The sequence below is a fragment of the Pristiophorus japonicus genome, chromosome 16 (genome assembly GCF_044704955.1).
Source record: "Pristiophorus japonicus isolate sPriJap1 chromosome 16, sPriJap1.hap1, whole genome shotgun sequence".
In the NCBI taxonomy this organism is placed as follows: Eukaryota; Metazoa; Chordata; class Chondrichthyes; family Pristiophoridae; genus Pristiophorus; species Pristiophorus japonicus.
In genome coordinates this window covers 122,289,662-122,309,178 of record NC_091992.1, presented here as the reverse complement: position 1 = coordinate 122,309,178, position 19,517 = coordinate 122,289,662, and the positions used below count along the sequence as shown (strand labels likewise).

The 19,517-nt window shown below is 45.8% G+C and overlaps 1 protein-coding gene across 1 annotated transcript in view; it reads right to left on the bottom strand.

Moving 5' to 3' along the window:
• Positions 1-19,517, bottom strand: part of LOC139226779 (dynein axonemal heavy chain 17-like) — a 1,002,254-nt gene that overhangs the window by 110,761 nt on the left and 871,976 nt on the right. The window contains exons 57-60 of the mRNA XM_070857781.1: positions 18,308-18,541; positions 7,821-7,985; positions 7,627-7,722; positions 6,289-6,506 (exon numbers count right to left, since the gene is read on the bottom strand). Coding sequence (XP_070713882.1) covers positions 6,289-6,506; positions 7,627-7,722; positions 7,821-7,985; positions 18,308-18,541 — 713 coding nt within the window. The remainder of the gene's footprint in view (positions 1-6,288; positions 6,507-7,626; positions 7,723-7,820; positions 7,986-18,307; positions 18,542-19,517) is intronic.

Genomic DNA, 19,517 nt, shown 5'->3' with positions numbered 1-19,517 from the left:
GTCACAATGCTGAAATAAAAGCTACCACAAAGAAAATATTCCAATCAAAGTCAGTCAGTCAGTCTGTCTGTCTGTCCCCAGTAGGCCTGACTTCGGACTGCACCGCATTGGCATGGCTGGCTCACAGCCAACAAGCTGATGGAGTATAGACTGCTGGAATGCTGTAACACACTGCAAGCCATTTTTAACACTTGTAAACCCAGCCATGGTGGCAGCAGTCTGTGCTTGCATGACTTCAATCTGAACTCCCATTGCAGCACTCAGACATTGGGTGGCTTCTGCTTCTGCAATGGAAGCTGAGACTTCGGCCATCGGACACAGCATGATGGTTGGATCCACAAGTGCATTAATGGATCTGCTCAGCCCTTCCATGCTGGCAAGGATGGGCTCCAGGCTCTGCCAAAAGCCCTGTGCAAGGCTTGAGCTGGACTCCTCCATGCTCCTTGCCAGTGCATTCAGGCTTTCTGGCAGGCCCAGCCAATGCACCATGCATTTCATTATGCATACCCATCAGCATTCTTCTGTAGGTCGCCCTTGCTCAGTGACGTGGCCCTCCAGTGAGCTGGTACCTGAGCTACCCTTTCCCTTGCCCTGGCTACAGGCCACTTGTGCCTGGTGTCTCACCACGTGCAGATCCTGCATCTAACCTATCCTCTAAAATACACGGAATACCAGTACCTGAGCTGGTGGCTGGGAGTGTAAAATCGAGTGACATTGTTGTTTCTTCTTCTTCCTTCTTCTTCTTCTCTTCCTTCCTCCTGCTCATCCTCCTGCTGCTGCTGCTGCTGGCTGGGCAGGCTGGATATGTTGGGTGTCTGAAATGAGAAAGGCACAAGGGTACGGTTGTGGCAAGGAGAGGGGGGAAAGTAAGAGATACATGCTTACAGATATGCAGATTGTAAATCAGAAGAGATTGTGAGATGAGGGGGAAGTGGGATGTGAGAAGGAAGATAACATATGAGGATACTGGCATCTTGTATTCTTTCAGCCCCGCTACTGGCTACGGGCTCAGCCATACCCCTGCCAAGAATGGCCAGCAGCATCTCCTCCAAGGGGGTGAGATGATGAAGGTGAACCTGGCCCCCACCAGTTAAGGTCTGGTGGTGCCGGTTATGCACCACCTTTTCCTGCAAGAGAAAGGGAACTGTGTCAGTGAATGTGTTGTAATGTGTTTGGGTGATGTACATGTCATGGTTGCATAGCCGACAGTGTATTCAAGCTGTGAGATGTGGGTGTGAAGCTTGCAGCAGTGGTAAGTGCATGCAGGTGAGGTGAAGCTATGATTGTGAGGTGTGAGTCGTGTTTGGTAGGGATTGTTGGTAGGTGAGTGATGGGGGTGTTGTGCATTGAGCAGTGTGTGAGGCTAGTGGTGCAGCTGGTGGGATGTGGCATTTGAAGATGAATTAATTGACCTTGACCACTCATGTGAGTTCATTAAACTTCTTCCTGCACTGGATCCAGGTCCTTGTGGCAATATCGTTGGCACTGAGCACATTGGCTATCTGCTCCCACTGCCATCTTGTCTGTTGCCTGGAGGGCCTCCTGGCTCCCTGTGGAAAGAGGATCGCTCTCCTGGAGTTGACCTGCTGGACCAAGGCCTCCAGTGTTGCATCGGAGAACCTTGGAGCTCTTTCTCTGGCCTGTTGAGCCATTACTCAGTCTTCTTATTATGACACTTGCCTCCACAAGTATTTCCAGCACCTATTGCAGGCAGAAGGCATCTCCCCTTTAAAAGAGGTGCAGACTGCTTTTTAAGTTTTAATTGGACAAACTTGGGCCACTTGCTGAGCGTTCAGCCATTCAGCAGCATGATATAATCATGTAAAGTTGCAGGGAGTATTTTACGTGCTGTCTGTAGTCCTTCCAAACGGGCGTGGGTTGCTATCACATCATAATCTCCACGCCCCTTTTTGGAGGTACTGAATTTCTAGGCCCATACCTCTTAATCTTCCATAATAATCTTCTGTGTGATACCTTGTCAAAGCCTTTCGTATAGTCCACGTACACTACATCTGTGCATGTCTCCCATTTTTCAAGACTGTTACATCTTCAAATAATTCTATGAGGTTCATCAAGCACATTGGTCCCTTTTGAAATCCATGCTGATCCACTTTTAACTATTTTCTCTTTAACTAGATATGAGGTAGTTTCATCCTTAATTAACAACTCAAAAAATTTCCCTAGATGTGAAACTAACTGGCCTGTAATTACCCAAATAAACTCCGTCACCCTTTTAAAAATGGGTACTACATTGAGCATGCTCCAGTCCTCTGGCACACATCTACACTCAATAGAGCTCTAAAATATAAGGTGAATTTTCACCTCACCCCACGCTGGGTGGAGGAGTTAAAATTGAGCCAGCTGAGTTACTGGCCCGAGATTGCCCTGTTGTTGCTGTGCCATTTTCTCTTCGCTGACTTTTAATTTGGTGGTGTCCTAATTAACCCTAAAAGCTGTGGCCAATAATGATATCAGCATTGCAATGCTATTTTAACTGCAACTTGGTCCCACCTGAGATAAGTGTGATTGTTTTAATTTTTTTATTTTTGCGATTTATGTTTATGTGGCGTCAGTAAGGAATTGGGACTGTTTGTGGTGGTTTTTTGGCCGATTTTATTTTTCCCAGGGAAGCCTCTCTTAGAGCACTTTTAGCTCGGTATTTTCAGTTGCTCAGCCGGCTTAGTGTCCTAAAAGCAGTGTGGAATGCTTCCCTTAGCGCTCCACACTCAGGCCCAGCTGATGAATTTTGCAGCTGCAGACCATTTCCTGGTGCAAAATTGGAGGGGGTTGTATTGATGCAGCTGCATTGTTACTATCAGGAGAACTTGTAACCACTGCAGTTACTCCTTGCAGCCCATTAGTTTCGGCCAATATGTTTCAAATATTAGTGTACAAGAACACTATCAAAATCCACATGTTTACTAGTAAAATAACAGATCTAAAGGAGAACCATACATACAAGGTATCAATTTATAACATATACAACTTGTCAATAAATAATTAGATTTAGTGTTTGTTAAATCTATCAAAAAATAAACACCTTCCAAACCAGGCAAAATTTTACATTTAGTAAATTCTGCTTTAAAGAACATCATCATAAGCAGTCCCTCGGAATCGAGGAAGACTTGCTTCCAATATTAAAATGAGTCCTTAGGTGGCTGAACAGTCCAATATGAGAACCACAGTCCCTGTCACAGGTGGGACAAATAGTCGTTCAGGGAAAGGGTGGGTGGGACTGGTTTGCCGCATGCTCTTTCCGCTGTCTGCGCTTGACTTCTGCATGCTCTCGGCGATGAGACTCGAGGTGCTCAGCGCCCTCCCGGATGCATATCCTCCACTTAGGGTGGTCTTTGGCCAGGGACTCCCAGGTGTCAGTGGGGACGTTGCACTTTTTCAGGGAGGCTTTGAGGGTGTCCTTGTAATGTTTCCTCTGCCCACCTTTGACTCGTTTGCCGTGAAGGAGTTCCGAGTAGAACGCTTGCTTTGGGAATCTCATGTCTGGCATGCGAACGATGTGGCCTGCTCAGCGGAGCTGATCAAGTGTGGTCAGTGCTTCAATGCTGGGGATATTGGCCTGGTCGAGGACGCTAATGTTGGTGCGTCTGTCCTCCCAGGGGATTTGTAGGATCTTGCGGAGGCATCGTTGGTGGTATTTCTCCAGCAACTTGAGGTGTCTACTGTACATGGTCCATGTCTCTGAGCCATACAGGACGGCAGGTATTACTACAGCCCTGTAAACCATGAGCTTGGTGGAAGTTTTGAGGGCCTGGTCTTAGAAACATAGAAACATAGAAAATAGGTGCAGGAGTAGGCCATTCGGCCCTTCTAGCCTGCACCGCCATTCAATGAGTTCATGGCTGAACATGCAACTTCAGTATCCCATTCCTGCTTTCTCGCCATACCCCTTGATCCCCCTAGTAGTAAGAACTACATCTCACTCCTTTTTGAATATATTTAGTGAATTGGCCTCAACAACTTTCTGTGGTAGAGAATTCCACAGGTTCATCACTCTCTGCGTGAAGAAGTTTCTCCTCATCTCGGTCCTAAATGGCTTACCCCTTATCCTTAGACTGTGACCCCTGGTTCTGGACTTCCCCAACATTTGGAACATTCTTCCTGCATCTAACCTGTCTAAACCCATCAGAATTGTAAATATTTCTATGAGATCCCCTCTCATTCTTCTGAACTCCAGTGAATACAAGCCCAGTTGATCCAGTCTTTCTTGATATGTCAGTCCCGCCATCCCGGGAATCAGTCTGGTGAACCTTCACTGCACTCCCTCAATAGCAAGAATGTCCTTCCTCAAGTTAGGAGACCAAAACTGTGCACAATACTCCAGGTGTGGCCTCACCAAGGCCCTGTACAACTGTAGCAACACCTCCCTGCTCCTGTACTCAAATCCCCTCGCTATGAAGACCAACATGCCATTTGCTTTCTTAACCGCCTGCTGTACTGCATGGCAACCTTCAATGACTGATGTACCATGACACCCAGGTCTCGTTGCACCTCCCCTTTTCCTAATCTGTCACCATTCAGATAATAGTCTGTGTCTCTGTTTTTACCACCAAAGTGGATAACCTCACATTTATCCACATTATACTTCATCTGCCATGCATTTGCCCACTCACCTAACCTATCCAAGTCACTCTGCAGCCTCATAGCATCCTCCTCGCAGCTCACACTGCCACCCAATTTAGTGTCATCCACAAATTTGGAGATACAACATTTAATCCCCTCGTCTAAATCATTAATGTACAATGTAAACAGCTGGGGCCCCAGCACAGAACCTTGCGGTACCCCACTAGTCACTGCCTGCCATTCTGAAAAGTACCCATTTACTCCTACTCTTTGCTTCCTGTCTGCCAACCAGTTCTCAATCCACGTCAGCACACTACCCCCAATCCCATGTGCTTTAACTTTGCACATTAATCTCTTGTGTGGGACCTTGTCGAAAGCCTTCTGAAAGTCCAAATACACCACATCAACTGGTTCCCCCTTGTCCACTCTACCGGAAACATCCTCAAAAAATTCCAGAAGATTTGTCAAGTATGATTTCCCTGTCACAAATCCGTGCTGACTTGGACCTATCATGTCACCTCTTTCCAAATACGCTGCTATGACATCCTTAATAATTGATTCCATCATTTTACCCACTACCGATGTCAGGCTGACCGGTGCTATAATTCCCTGTTTTCTCTCTCCCTCCTTTTTTAAAAAGTGGGGTTACATTGGCTACCCTCCACTCCGTAGGAACTGATCCAGAGTCTATGGAATGTTGGAAAATGACTGTCAATGCATCCGCTATTTCCAAGGCCACCTCCTTAAGTACTCTGGGATGCAGACCATCAGGCCCTGGGGATTTATCGGCCTTCAATCCCATCAATTTCCCCAACACACTCTTTTCCTCAGGCGGCCAAAGGCTGCACTGGCGCACTGGAGACGGTGTTGAATCTCATCATCAATGTCTGCTCTTGTTGATAAGAGGCTCCCAGAGTGGGATTTGGTCCACGTTGTCCAGGGCTGCGTCGTGGATCTTGATGACTGCGGGGGCAGTGCTGTGTGGTGAGGACAGGCTGCACAGCACAGTACTGCCCCCAAGTCATTTAAAGAACAACAATATGTTTAACTGACAGGGAAAAAATCAGTATGGAGAGGAAAGTCGGTCTGTTGCCGCCTCTGTTTGCGACCCGGAAGGGTGGTAATGGCAGTGGAAATAATTTTTGGGCAGGCGGCCAGCTTCCAGCGCCCAGCCAGGACCGCATGGGAGAAGCGAGACGGTGTGCAACGCCCCTGGTTGCGACATGGTTTTGTCATTTGTTTTGCGCGCGATCCGTAACACCCTGTAGCGTGCCCTAGTGGGACCGTCTGAGAAAGCTGGTGGTTCGAGCTGTACCAGCCACAGTGCGGGCAGGAATGTCTATGTGCGGTACGTGTGATTGTTTTAGATTTTTTATTTTTGCGATTTATGTTTATGTGGCATCAGTAAGGAATTGGGAATGTTTGTGGTGGTTTTATGGCCGATTTTATTTTCCCTAGGGAAGCCTCTCTTAGGCCGCTTTTAGCTCAGTATTTTCAGTTGCTCAGCCAGCCTAATGCCCTCAAAGAGGTGTGGAATGCCTCCCTTAGTGCACCACACTCAGGCCCAGCTGATGAAGTTTGCGGCTACAGACGATTTCCCAGCACAAAATTTACCACCCCACTGCCATTACCGCCTCAAAATGGGTGGGACCGAATTTCCACCCCTAAAACTTTCAAAGCAATGGAAGACTTAATAATTAATTGACATACCGGAAAGCTTTTAAAGAAGGCTCAGGGATTCGTTCCTTGTCATAGTTTATTAGTGAATCTAAAAAACCATCCACTTTACCCATCATAATTTTGGCAGCTTTCCAGCTCTTGTCCTTTGGGACTTTCCCATTTGGTGCTAAAAGGATCATCACAGCAGCAGTCACAAGAACTACAGCATCTGGTGGGGAGCCAAATGATTTCAGCTCTGTCAAGTTCATCTAACAAGCAAAAAAGTTAGATTAATAGTTTAAAACAAAATATGAAAATAAATATAACAGCATCTTTGTCGAGTGCTGAATGAAGGCATGCTACTCAAAACAGGTTGAAGAAAAAGGATTTTTATGCTTCTCTAATCAAGGTGTTCCATTACTGCACTTCTCTTTGATTTCTTAGTGCTGGGCGGTCATGGGCTAAGAGAGGAGGAAGTTTGGAGTTTATAGCATTCTGATGAACAATATTTCAGCTTCTGTCATGACCCAGTGAGGTTCTCTCTCAACCCTCACATACTGGCCTACATTTTGATATGAATTAAAAAAAATGAGTTTTGAAGTGCTTGAATCTGCTTCTATCTACAACAACAACAACAACTTGCATTAATATAATGCCTTTAGTGTAATAAAACATCCCAAGGTGCTTCACAGAAGCTTTATCAAACTAAATTTGACATCGAGCCACATAAGGAGATATTAAAACAGAAGACCATCAATTTAATGATTAAAAATCAAGGGATGGGAAAGCAGACTTTCTCAATATGTGCTCTCGGCATGTGCTAAGAGTGCTGAAGTGTAAAATTCCAGCCATAGTATTCAAAGCATAAAATTCTGTATTTTCCGAATGGACAGCAAAAATGTTTAGATCCTGATGCAACTTCTCAAAAAATGTCCAATCAGGCCTAGGGGAAAAAAGATACCTAAGATTGGAAGCCATTATAGTTCTCTGTGTTACCCAAGTATTATAGTACAGATAAGCCCTAGATCACTTGAGGCCAGTGGCTTTTATTTTGAAATTGTATGCCCCACTCTCCAATCCTGCTATGTTCCACTTTCAGGGCACCTGGTGGCAGGGTCCTCTATCTCCAATCCCATCTTGCCAACCTGCGCTCTACTCTCAGGCACCCCAATCCAAATGTGTTCCTTTCCTAAACCTCCCTGTGTTCTGCTCCAAAGACCTCCTGGAATGCTGATTTCCCAGGCCCTACTGTGCTGTACTTACAGGTTCAACTGTGTTCTACTTTCCAGCTTGGATTGAGAACTATGCTAAATATCATAAATTATCTTCTACTCATGAACCATGCTATTGAATATTATCCAGTCCTTCCTATTTCATTGTTAATTATACCTTATTTAATGTGTTCAATGCTTCATTGGCTGCAATTAAAGCTGGCTCTGCTTTTGCTAGGTCTTCTTCACAAGACTGTTGTTTTTCTTTTACAATCTAAATATGAATAAAATGCGTTATTACATCTAACAACCTGCTCAAAATTATGTTAAGAATGAATAGCAACGGTTAGTGCAAAATGCTGTACAGGGAACCTCATTAATGATTTGCACTTTTCTCTCCTCTTCATCCGCAATTTTTTTATTTTTGGTAACAATCTCCGTTTGCTGTCCGACAACTTTAATTAATTTGTCTGCATCTTCATTCTTCTGTTGCAGTTCTACTTCTTGTACAGCAAGTTTACTTTTTAAATTCTCCACCTGTATGTAAAGACACATCCACATTAATCTTTATTTTCACTCCTTATTACAGTATATAAAGAGTATTCACCGATTGAGTTCCCCTTCCAATGCCTCACTTGAAGCAGGTCAAGGATAGGACTACAAAACTTTTCCATCCTACACTTTCTTTGACCATGTTGGGAGTGCAGGGTAGATAAATTTACTCTATGTAATTAACTTGGTAGATAAATAGGTACACACAAGACTGAACTTCTCTTTAACATGCTAAATATATATATATATATAAAACATACAGGCAGATCTGTGATGACTTTGCTCGTGGTGAGTCGGAGGGTTTCTAAGAACAGGGGTGTTATGTCAAATACTATTTCCAGGGACATGGACTTTACATAGAATTATAAAAAGCATACAGCAGAAACAAGCCATTCGTCCTAACCAGATCATTCCAGCGTTTATGCTCCATTCGAGCCTCCTCTCGTCATTCCTCATCTAACTATCAGCATAACCCTCTATTCCCTTCTCCCTCATATGCTTATCTAGCCTCTATTAAATGGATCTATATTAGTTGCACAGCCACTCCCTGAGGTAGAGAGTTCCATATTATCATCACGCTTTGGGTAAAGAAGTTTCTTCTGAATTCCCTATTTTGTTTTGTGGTGAAAATCTTGCATTAATTTTGCTCTTCCCTACAAGTGGAAACACTCTCTCTGCGTCTACTCTATCATAACCTTTCATAATTTTAAAGGCCTCGATTGGGTCATCTCTTTTCAAGAGAAAAGATACTCAGCTTGTTCTTCCTTTCCTGTTGGGTTAAACCTCATATTTCTGGTATCATCCATGTACATCTTTTTTACACCTTCCCCAGTGCCTCTATATCCTTTTTATAATATGGCAACCAGAACTGTACACAGTACTCCAAGAGTGGTCTAACCAATCTTCGATACAGGGTTCGTATAACTTCTCTACTTTTCAATTCTATCCCTCTAGAAATAAACCCTAAGACATATCAGCACTGAAGTGGCCCTGGGACTTTGGGACCACTGAGATGGTGTATCATGATCTAACAGTATCTGGAGCTGACCATGTTGGACAGAATGATTTCCATGTTGTGCGCAAAAGCCTTGCGACAAGTTAGAGCTGGAGTCCTCCATGCCCCACAGCATTGTGCGCAAGTACTCCAGCAGGCTGCCCAGTGCACAAAGCATGTTGCCATGTATATCTATGAGCCTTCTTTGGTAGCATGGCCCATCAGAGTCAGCATCTGAGTCCTCTGCAGCAGAACTAGTATGCAACCTTGCTTTCTGGCGATCTAGCACCTGTGGCGTCCTATCCACCTGCGCTAACTCCTGTGCACTTGTGCTCAGTAGGTAACCACATGCAGATCCCTCCTCTAACCTAGCCTCTAAAGTCTGCGTGGTGTTATTATCTGAGCTGGTGCTTGTAAGAGTCTTGATCAAGTGATGGTGCATCTTCTGCAACACTGCACTCCTCTTCCTCCACTGGCTGAGGGACGTCAACATTGAAATGAAAGAAAGGGATAAGGGTTAGCTTGCGGTGCAATGGAGAGCAGAGAGAAAGACATGGGTGTTGAAAGCATCTGCAGCTTATCATGCAGAGGATGAGAGAGAAGAGACAAAGAGGATTAGGTATAAAGTAACTCTACATGACGTCTCCCCCAGATGTCTCCTCCAGCATCACCAGTGTCTCCACTTTAACCCTTTCCATTATTACCAGGACACGCTCTTCAAGGAGGGGGGGGGGCGGTGGGGAGAGGTGTGCAGACGCACTCTCCTCCGGAGGCAGCCTGTTGCCTGGTGTTGTGTGTGACTTTCTCCTACAAGAAAGATGGAAATGTGTTAGTGAGAGTCTTGTGAGATGTTTGGAGCATGTTGTTGTTGTCATGTATGTACTTTTGGAATCACTAGCCACTAGATGGCATCACTGTTGGAGGCCATTGGGCTGCACGAACGTGTGTGCAGCCCAAGTATATAAGGCCAGCCATTTTGTATATTAGTCACTTTGGGCCTTAATAAAGGTCATAACTCTTGGAGTTAAACAGTACTCAGTCTAACAGTTATTGCATACACATTTGGTGACGAGGCAACAAAAACCTTTGCATGCAAAAATGAGCACAATTGGATTGTTGGTGCGATTTGTGGAAGGAGAAGATTGGACAGGCTTTGTGAGCCGTTTGAGCCAGTTCTTCACGACCAACAAAATGGAGGAGGTCAGCGACGCACATCGGCGCTGGCCGGTGTTCCTCACGGTTTGCGGTCCAAAAATTTATGGTCTGATAAAGAATTTACTCCTGCCTGTGAGTCCAACAGAGAAGAGGCATGAAGAATTGTGTACACTGGTACAGGACCACCTTAAGCCAGACAAAGGCATCATCATCTCGAGATACAGATGTTACACGCACGTTCGTTCAGAGGGCCAGAATGCAGCAGAATTCGTTGCCAACTTGAGACGTTTAGCGGGATCGTGTAAGTTCGGGGCTGTGTTGGCAGACATGCTGCGGCACTTCTTTATAATCGGCATCAACCACGAGGTGATCTGCATAAACTACTGGCGGTGGAGACGCTGGACTTGAACAGGGCCATCACGATTGCTCAGTCATGCATGACGATGGATAGAAGTCTAACGCAGATATCAGTGAAAAATCGAAACTCGGCAAGTACTGTAAATATGATTGATTCGGCATTCAGCAGAGCGGCACATGGCAGGGCCTATCCGACTGCGTACATGAAACCTGTGGCTGCCCAAAGTCTGCCAGCGGGATTGCATCCAATTTCTCCGTGTTGGCATTGTGCGGGAAATCACCGGCACCAGCAGTGCCGATTTAAGCAATATTGTTGCAAAGGCTGTCTGAGAGTGGGGCAGCTCCAGCACAAGTGTCCGCAGATGAGCAAGTGTGCTGTGACACATCACGTGGAGGATGATGGTCAGACTAATCCGGATCCGGATAAGCAATCTGAGATACCAGAGGAGGAAGTGTATGGACTGTACTCGTTCCTAACTAAGAGCAAACCGATAATGATCAACGTGAAATTTATTGGGGAGCCGGTATCGATGGAACTGGACACGGAGGCGAGTCAATCGATAATAAGCCAGAGGGCATTCGACAAGCTGTGGGATACTAAGACTGTGAGGCCCAGGCTAAGTCTAGTCAATGCCAAGTTGCGCACGTACACCAAAGAACTCATAACGGCGATTGGCAGTGCCACAATTAAAGTGTCGTATGATGGTGCGGTTCACGAGTTACCACTATGGATTGTCCCAGGCAATGGCCCAACGCTGTTCGGCAGGAACTGACTTGAAAAAAATCAGATGCGATTGGAACATCAAGACGTTGTCACGGGAGAAAGATACATGTGCCCAATACTGAGCAAGCTCTCCTCGCTGTTCGAACCAGGCATCGGCAACTTCACGGGGGCCAAGGTGCAGATCCACGTGGACTCGGATGCAAGACCCATCCATCATAATGCTCGGGCAGTTCCGTATATGATGAGGGAGAAGGTCGAAATCGAACTGGACAGACTAGCGTGAAGGAATCATATCACCGGTTGAATTTAATGAATGGGCCAGCCCCATTGTTCCTGTGCTGAAAAGTAATGGCAGAGTCAGAATCTGTGGAGATTACATGGCTACGATCAACAGGGTTTCAAAACAGGATCAGTACCCATTACCGAAGGTTGATAACTTGTTTGCAACGCTAGCTGGGAGGAAGTCGTTCACCAAACTGGACTTGACGTCGGCCTACATGACACAGGAGCTAGTCGAGACGTCGAAGAGGTTTACGTGCATTAACACGCATAAAGGACTGTTTATTTATCACAGGTGCCCTTTTGGAATTCGCTCGGCTGCAGCAATATTTCAGAGGAACATGGAGAGTCTACTGAAGTCCATTCCCAGAACCGGCGTGTTCCATGATGACATTGTGATCACAGGACGTGACTCCGAGGAACATCTGAACAACCTGGAAGAGGTTCCACATCGTCTGAACAAAGTGGGACTCAGACTGAAATGCTCGAAGTGCGTCTTCATGGCACCAGAAGTCGAATTCCTGGGGAGGAAAATTACTGCTGACGGCATCAGGCCCACGGATGCGAAAACCAAGGCCATCAAGAATGCACCCAAGCCGCAGAATGTGATGGAGCTGCGTTCGTTCCTTGGTCTACTCAACTACTTCAGTAACTTCTTATCTAAATTGAGCACCTTACTAGAACCACTGCACATGCTGCTAAGAAAAGGCGTCAACTGGGTGTGGGGTGCGTCTCAAGACAGAGCTTTTAAGAAAGCCATTAACCTGCTTTGCTCTAACAAGCTGCTGGTGCATTATGACCCATGTAAATGTTTAGTATTGGCCTGTGATGCTTCGTCATATGGAATTGGTTGCGTACTCCAACAAGCTAATGAGTCAGGTAAACTTCAACCAATCGCGTATGCTTCAAAAAGTTTGTCTAAAGTGGAAAGAGCCTAAAGCATGGTAGAGAAAGAAGCACTAGCCTGTGTGTATGGGGTTAAAAAGATGCATAAGTACCTGTTTGGTCTTCGGTTTGAACTGGAGACAGATCACAAGCCGCTCATTTCACTGTTCTCTGAAAACAAAGGTATCAATACCAATGCTTCATCCCGCATCCAGAGTTGGACGCTGACATTATCCGCTTATGATTATGTCATTTGCCATAGACCTGGCACTGAGAATTGTGCCGATGCTTTGAGCCGTCTGCCGTTGCCCACACCGGAGGTGGAAATGCTACAACCGACGGACCTATTGTTAGTTATGGATGCTTTTGAGAGTGAAGGAACCCCTGTTACGGCTCAACAGGTTAAGACTTGGACCAGTCAGGACCCGATTTTATTGGTGGTGAAGAGTTGCATCCTCAAAGGTGATTGGTCTGCCATACCCAAGCAAATGTGCGAGGAGACCAAACCTTACTTTCGTCGCAAAGACGAACTGTCTATTCAGTCGGATTGTATAGTGTGGGGCAATCGTGTTGTTATGCCCAAGAAAGGGAGAGAGAAATTTGTACGTGAGCTACATAGCACACATGTGTAAGGGGTGGTTTGCAGGGGGTCAGCTTTCCCTTCTGACCTTATATGAGCGGTTCCGAATCGCTCCCACACCTTTGGTTCTAGACACTGGAATTATGAAGGGACTGTGACAGATTTGGCCAGATAATTGGTTTCAAGATAGGAAGCAGGTATGGCTTTATTGTGTTTAAAAATAAATAAAAGGCACACCTTTAATAACACACACAGACCAATACACACTGAGGGGTACAACACATTGAATAAATTGTCAAATTACAGCCTGTGGGGAAAAGAATACAGCTTAAACTCTAAATGGGGTAAAGAGGAGAATGCAGATACATTTACACAAGTTATCCCAGCCTCCCCACTCCCAATTCCCCTAACTAACTAAGTTATAGCTCTGGGGGTTCAGGGGCTATGCTCACCAATCCCTTTAGATAGTTGCCGGTGAATCGCGGTTTCGAGGTTCGCTGCACTTGGCCTTCTCGGCGAGCCGTACCCTGGACGGAGGAGAGGACTTCGGACTCCGTAGCCTTCGGTTGGGGTGCGTCCGTTGATGCGCTAAGTTGCGTTTTGGATGTATGGGGTAAGTACCCACTTTCTTTGGTTAGGAATAGTTTTAGTTAGTCCCTTTTGGTAATTTCTCCCCCGTTGAGTCCTTCAGAAGTAGATTGTAGAGTGGTTGTCAATTTGGTTGCTGACAACCTTCCGTTTCGTGGGCCTCGTGCTCGGTCAGTTCCTGATGAGTTCTGGTAGTTTCCTTCACTATTCCATTTCTTCACTGTAGAGGAAGCAGGCTGCTTGTGTCTGTGTCTGTGTTCCCATCTGTGTCCTTGTTCGAGTCTGTGCAAGTTCCAGTCTGTGTTCCGTTCAAGTCTGTGCGAGTTCCAGTCTGTGTTCTGCTAGTTTTTCCTTGTAAAACTGGGGGATAGATATATCCAAAAAAAAAAGCTCCATTATCTCTCATCAAATCTCTTGGGCTCTGTTTAAACTGTTCTGTCCATTGATTTTCAAATGTCTCCTTTGTCAGCAGTAACTCGATTAGGGTGTGAGAATGTGCTAACACTGGTTTTGCATTGTTTTAGGATTGTCCAGTTTCCTGACCATGATTTCCATTGTGCTTGATTGGGTAATTCGATTATCTCTTAGGGGTGAATTGCTTCAGAGGTTAGCCCCACCTCCTGTATTTGGTAACTCTTTTTCGCAGCCAAAATGTTGTAGAATCTTAAAATTGAAATGCTCCTTCCCATAGATGTTTAGGGGATCTCAAGCTTCTGTAAGTTAGGTCCATTTTGAATTCCCTTTCCTATGAGTCCAAACACTGGGGGGGGGGGGTCTCCATGAATGCATCCCCTTTTATCCCCCGCAGGCTTTGTCTGCACCTTTAAACTCATTTTAAAAGGGATTCTTCTCCTCTGCAGGGGAAAGGTACCTGGAATCTTTGCGAGATGTTGGTAAATTCTGCACATCCCAGCATTGTAATGATGAAAGCCATCGCCAGGTCTCATGTATGGTGGCCGGGAATTGACTCTGAGCTGGAATCATGTGTGCAGCAGTGCAACACTTGCATGCAGCTCAGCAAAGCACCAGCAGAATTGCCGCTGAGTCTGTGGTCGTGGCCGTCCAAACCATGGTCTAGGATCCACATAGACTTTGCAGGTCCCTTCCTGGGGAAGATGTTTTTAGTTGTGGTGGATGCATATTCGAAGTGGATAGAATGTATAATCATGTCATCCTGCACATCCGCAGCTACCATTGAGAATCTCAGTGTCATTTTAGCAACACATGGTCTGCCTGACATCGTTGTTAGCGACAATGGATTGTGCTTTACCAGTCAGGAGTTTCAAGAGTTCATGAAACTCAATGGTATCAAACATGTAAGGTCAGCACCGTTCAAACCTGCATCCAATGGGCAAGCAGGACGTGCTGTCCAAATCATAAAGCAGAGTATGAAGCAAGTAAGCCAAGGGTCACTGCAGACCCGCCTGTCATGCATACTGAATATGTTGAATATAGAAGACCAAGTCAGCAAGAGTATCATGATCGCGCAGCAGTGTCACGCGATATTTCTGTAAATGATCCTATATATGTTCTGAATTATGGTCAGGGTCCCAAGTGGATCGCTGGTACTGTCATGGCTAAGGAGGGTAACGGAGTATTTATTGTCAAGTTCAAAAATGGGCAAAGATGCAGGAAACATATGGATCAGACAAAGCTGTGGCACACAGACGAATCGGAACAGTCGGAGGAAGAGACAACCAACCTACCTCCAGTCATCAGAGGACTCAGTGGTCATCAGTGAATCGGGACTTTCAATCACTGACATGTTCAATGAAAATAGACTTTGAATCCCTGATATGGCCATTGCCACTCCTACCAGGTCAGCCACCCAGCCACCAATCACAACAGACTCCGAACACTCACCCAAGGCTGGAGTTGAACTGAGACGGTCAACTTGGGAGCGTAAAACACCGGACCGTCTCAATTTGTAAAAGACTGTGTTAATATCTCAGAGGGGGGTATTGTCATGTATGTAATTTTGGAATCACTAGCCACTAGATGGCGTCACTGTTGGAGGCAATTGGGCTGCACGCACGTGTGTGCAGCCCAAGTATAAAAGGCCAGCCATTTTGTTTATTAGTCACTTTGGGCCTTAATAAAGCAGAGCCAAGGTCATACCTCTTGGAGTTAAACAGTACACAGTCTAACAGTCATTGCATACACAACAGTTGTCATGATGGAATAGCTGACAGTGTATGTGTGAGATGTGAGTTGTGGGTAAGTGAAGTTTATAATAGTGCTGAGTATGTGAGCATGAGAAGAATGTTTAGTGAAGTGTGGTGCACTGATTGCAGGACAGTGCAGGGTAACATGGGGGTGGAGTGGTATGAGTGTTATAATTAATAAGGCAGTGAGTGGTGAAGCTGTGATGAGAAAGCATTTCCGCAGTGTTCTTACCTTAACAACTCTTAGTCAAATCATTGAATTTTTTTCCTGCGTTGCAGTCATGTTCTTGGGGAAATGCTCCAGACATTGACGTCCTGAGCAATGTCATCCCATTGCCTTGAAAGAAAAGAAAAAAATCCTTGGAGGAAAAAGGATGTCCCTCCTCCTGTCCACTGCCTACAGCAAGATCTTCAGTTCAGGATCAGAGTACTTTGGGGGGGGGGAGAAATTGCCCTGCACCCTGATTGGGGACGGTAACTTGCTCGGGGCGGTACTCCCTGTGCCCGGTGTGGAGGACCCGCACCGGCCGCGGAATTGACCTAACTACCCCTCAGAGGCAGTGGAGTGCAATCTTGTGCGCTCCATTTCCTCTTGTGGCAGGTCCAGCGGCCATCAGCAGCGCTACATGGACACTCTGCATAGCGCTGACATGTTTTAACACCCCTCCTCTTCGCTTAAAGGGGATGGCCGCTGCACATTCTGCACGGCCTCTGATGGCCTCCATCGGGTCACTAGGATCAATCATGATTGTGATTGGGGGATGCTGAAGGCTTCCTAGAGGGCCCAGGTGGGAGCACATCTGCTTTTTCTGGTCCACAAAGGATGCTGAAAGAGGCACTTACTTTGGGGAGTTGGTAGCTCTCACCTCTGATTCACTGCTGAGTTTCCTGATCCCTGGGAAACTCGTGCAACAGCAGTAAATTTCAAATCGGGCTCCCAATTATACGGAGCCTGATTTAAATGTGTTAATTAAACGTCCTGCTTCATGTTCTGCGCATTTCACTTTATCATCCCCCCCAATCTTCTCCTGCCTGTCATGGGGGGAAGTTAATATTAAGGTCACTGCCTTTGAAAGCTACTGGTAGAGCTGTTTGGGCATTTGGTAGAGACTATAGGTCATTGTGCAGAAGGTAGCATAATTCATCCAGTGGTTCCTAGTGAAGTGAAGCTGGCAAAGACACAATTCCTCACTCAGTCCCTTAAGCTCTCCTGGGTCTATAGACTTATTGTGGGGGTGGGATGGGATATAAAAGTTGGTTGGCTGCATTTTCCTTTGATGCTGCCTCACTCTCTTTTGCCTTTTCTAAAGTCATGGGGGAGCACAGCCAGAATACTTTGATCTGCAACAGTGGCCCTCGTCTACTCTGCTGCAGTATTCTGCTCTGCCTCATGGTCCTGAAGCCGCCACACAAAGATCGTGGATGTGCATCTAAACGCCACCACGAAGACAGTGTCAGGGATGCTTAAGTCCACTCCAACTGAGTGGCTTCTGATGTTGTATCACATTGCCCCGCCTGCCATTCACCACGATGCCACCATGTTCTGTGAGATGGAATAAATCATAAGCAACAGCGACCTTCCCATTCACGAACCTTATAAGACCCATCACAAAAGCACTTAAAATTACGCCGGCTATTCTGGGAAACAGCAGTAAATATTCATGTAGCTAGTATCAACCCACTATCCAGATGGACGGAATTGTGGGATGCATGCAACATAAAGAACCAACGCCTCATCATTGACCCAACAGCAGAGGTCCCTGGCTTTGACCTCCCTCACACAGCGGGCAGCGCTCGACCCATTCCGCACAGGGCACGGACGATGTGGCCACTGGAAGGTGAGGGATGACCCGAAGTGCAACTGTGGTCATTGAGTCCCAGACCATGGAACACATCACATCAACCTGCCCACTAAGATCTGTTATGGGAGGCACCTCATTTCTCCACTCAGCATCTCAGGAGACCATCTAATGGATAGCCAAACTAGACCTCCCATTATAAGACTTTCCGTCATACGAAAATCATAGTAGTCTCTTCTATTCCATCTAGAGTGCATACTGGAGAATTCCCATAGGGAAACCCATATTCTCTCTGGTATCCCTTACTGTGAATGAGGGCTAAAAACGTGTTGGTGACTACAGAGTACCACATTCTGGAGCTTTAAAATGTAGATCATCAGCTACCCAAAGCAACAAAAAAAACCTGGGCAACCTGCCTTAAAATCCAACCCTCAAAAGAGAGATTCACTTACATTATGCCCCTATTTTGTCATTAAATTTTGGAATTTCAGCCTCAAACACTTCACTTAAACCTTGGACCTAATTGGTACATTCCAACCCACTTCTCAGATATTAATGTGTTGCAAGAGGGAAAAAAGATTTGTATCTACTGTTTTCACAATCTTTCATACTATAGTACATAATAGTGTTTTTGTCTCATCAAAGCTAGCACAATGATTATCATTAATGGAAATTCAACTAGTTACTGACTGAGAATGTGATAAAAATTAGACAGATTCTATTCTATTATTTATACTCAGCAAATGTACTAGTTAATATGAAACATTACAATTTTACAAACCTGGCCAGCAGTACTGTGAAGTTTTGCCAAACCATTTTCAAGTCTATCCATTTTAGAAACCAAGTCTTTCCTTTGCTTTGAGAGCAGGCTTTGATAGAGCTTTATTTGTTCCAGAAATGTTTTGGGTGTGGTGTAGTTGTAGCGTCTTTCAGTAGCTAGGTAGATGACAGACATCCCTTGGACACTTCTGTGTACGAATGCCATGAACTGGCTTATAGAGTTCTTTACTTCAACCTATAATGTAATTCAGTACATGAATAGTATTCAGTGCATTGTAATTGTTACAAGAAATGCATGCAAGTTAATAATACTATCTCACAAAAACATGAAATTTGAAACATATTCATGAACTTAAGTGAAAATGAAAGAAACCATCTAAATGATTATAAATATCTTACGAGGAAATAAACAGATACGTTGGGGTCAAAATTTCCCTGTTTTGCAGTATCTCCAAGGGGCGCTAACAGGGTGCAAAACAGTTTTTGCCCACAGGGAGGGGGGGGGGCTACTGGCTCCTGCAAAATTGTGCGAGAGTTAGTGGAGGCGCTGCCACGGTAGCGGTGCGCCTGTCGCTAGCACCCCAGACTGCTGCACAACCGCTGAAGACATCATCACCGTGTGCGGCGACCTCTTAGTGCTGCGCGCCAACCTCTTTCCGCCCTGCGCCAGAAATTGCCCAGCGCCCCGCAAGGCTGCCGCAACCGGGCCGACCTCTACTCGCGGAGCAAAAGTTAAAGGGGAGGTTAGGAGCACCCCGTGCCCCCATCTTGCCGATTTTACCTCTGGGGGTTGATAACGGGGCGCTACCGGCTCTGCGACCGAGTGCAGCGAGAGTACTGATGCCCGCGAACTTGCCTTGGAGTTTTGTGGCAGCGGAAATCCCTAAGGCCACGATCTCCTACGCCCGGAGATCATGACATCATCTGGTGCGTAGCACCCCAGTTATACCCCAGATGCGAACTTTGGTTCCGCGCATTACAGCATCGCCGGGCATCAATACCAGCAGCTGCAGAAGACATTGTAAGGTAGGCTGCCCGTTTGGGGAGTGGTATTTAAAGGTAATGTCGCTTACAGAAGTATTGCCCTCAGGTCATTTTTTCACCATATTTTTGTGCTGCGATTGATCAGCCCTGCACTCTGTTAAAGTGCTTGGGGCTGATCATTGCAGATTGCGAGTGCCATCGGCAAGCATGGTAGTCGATTTAATGCA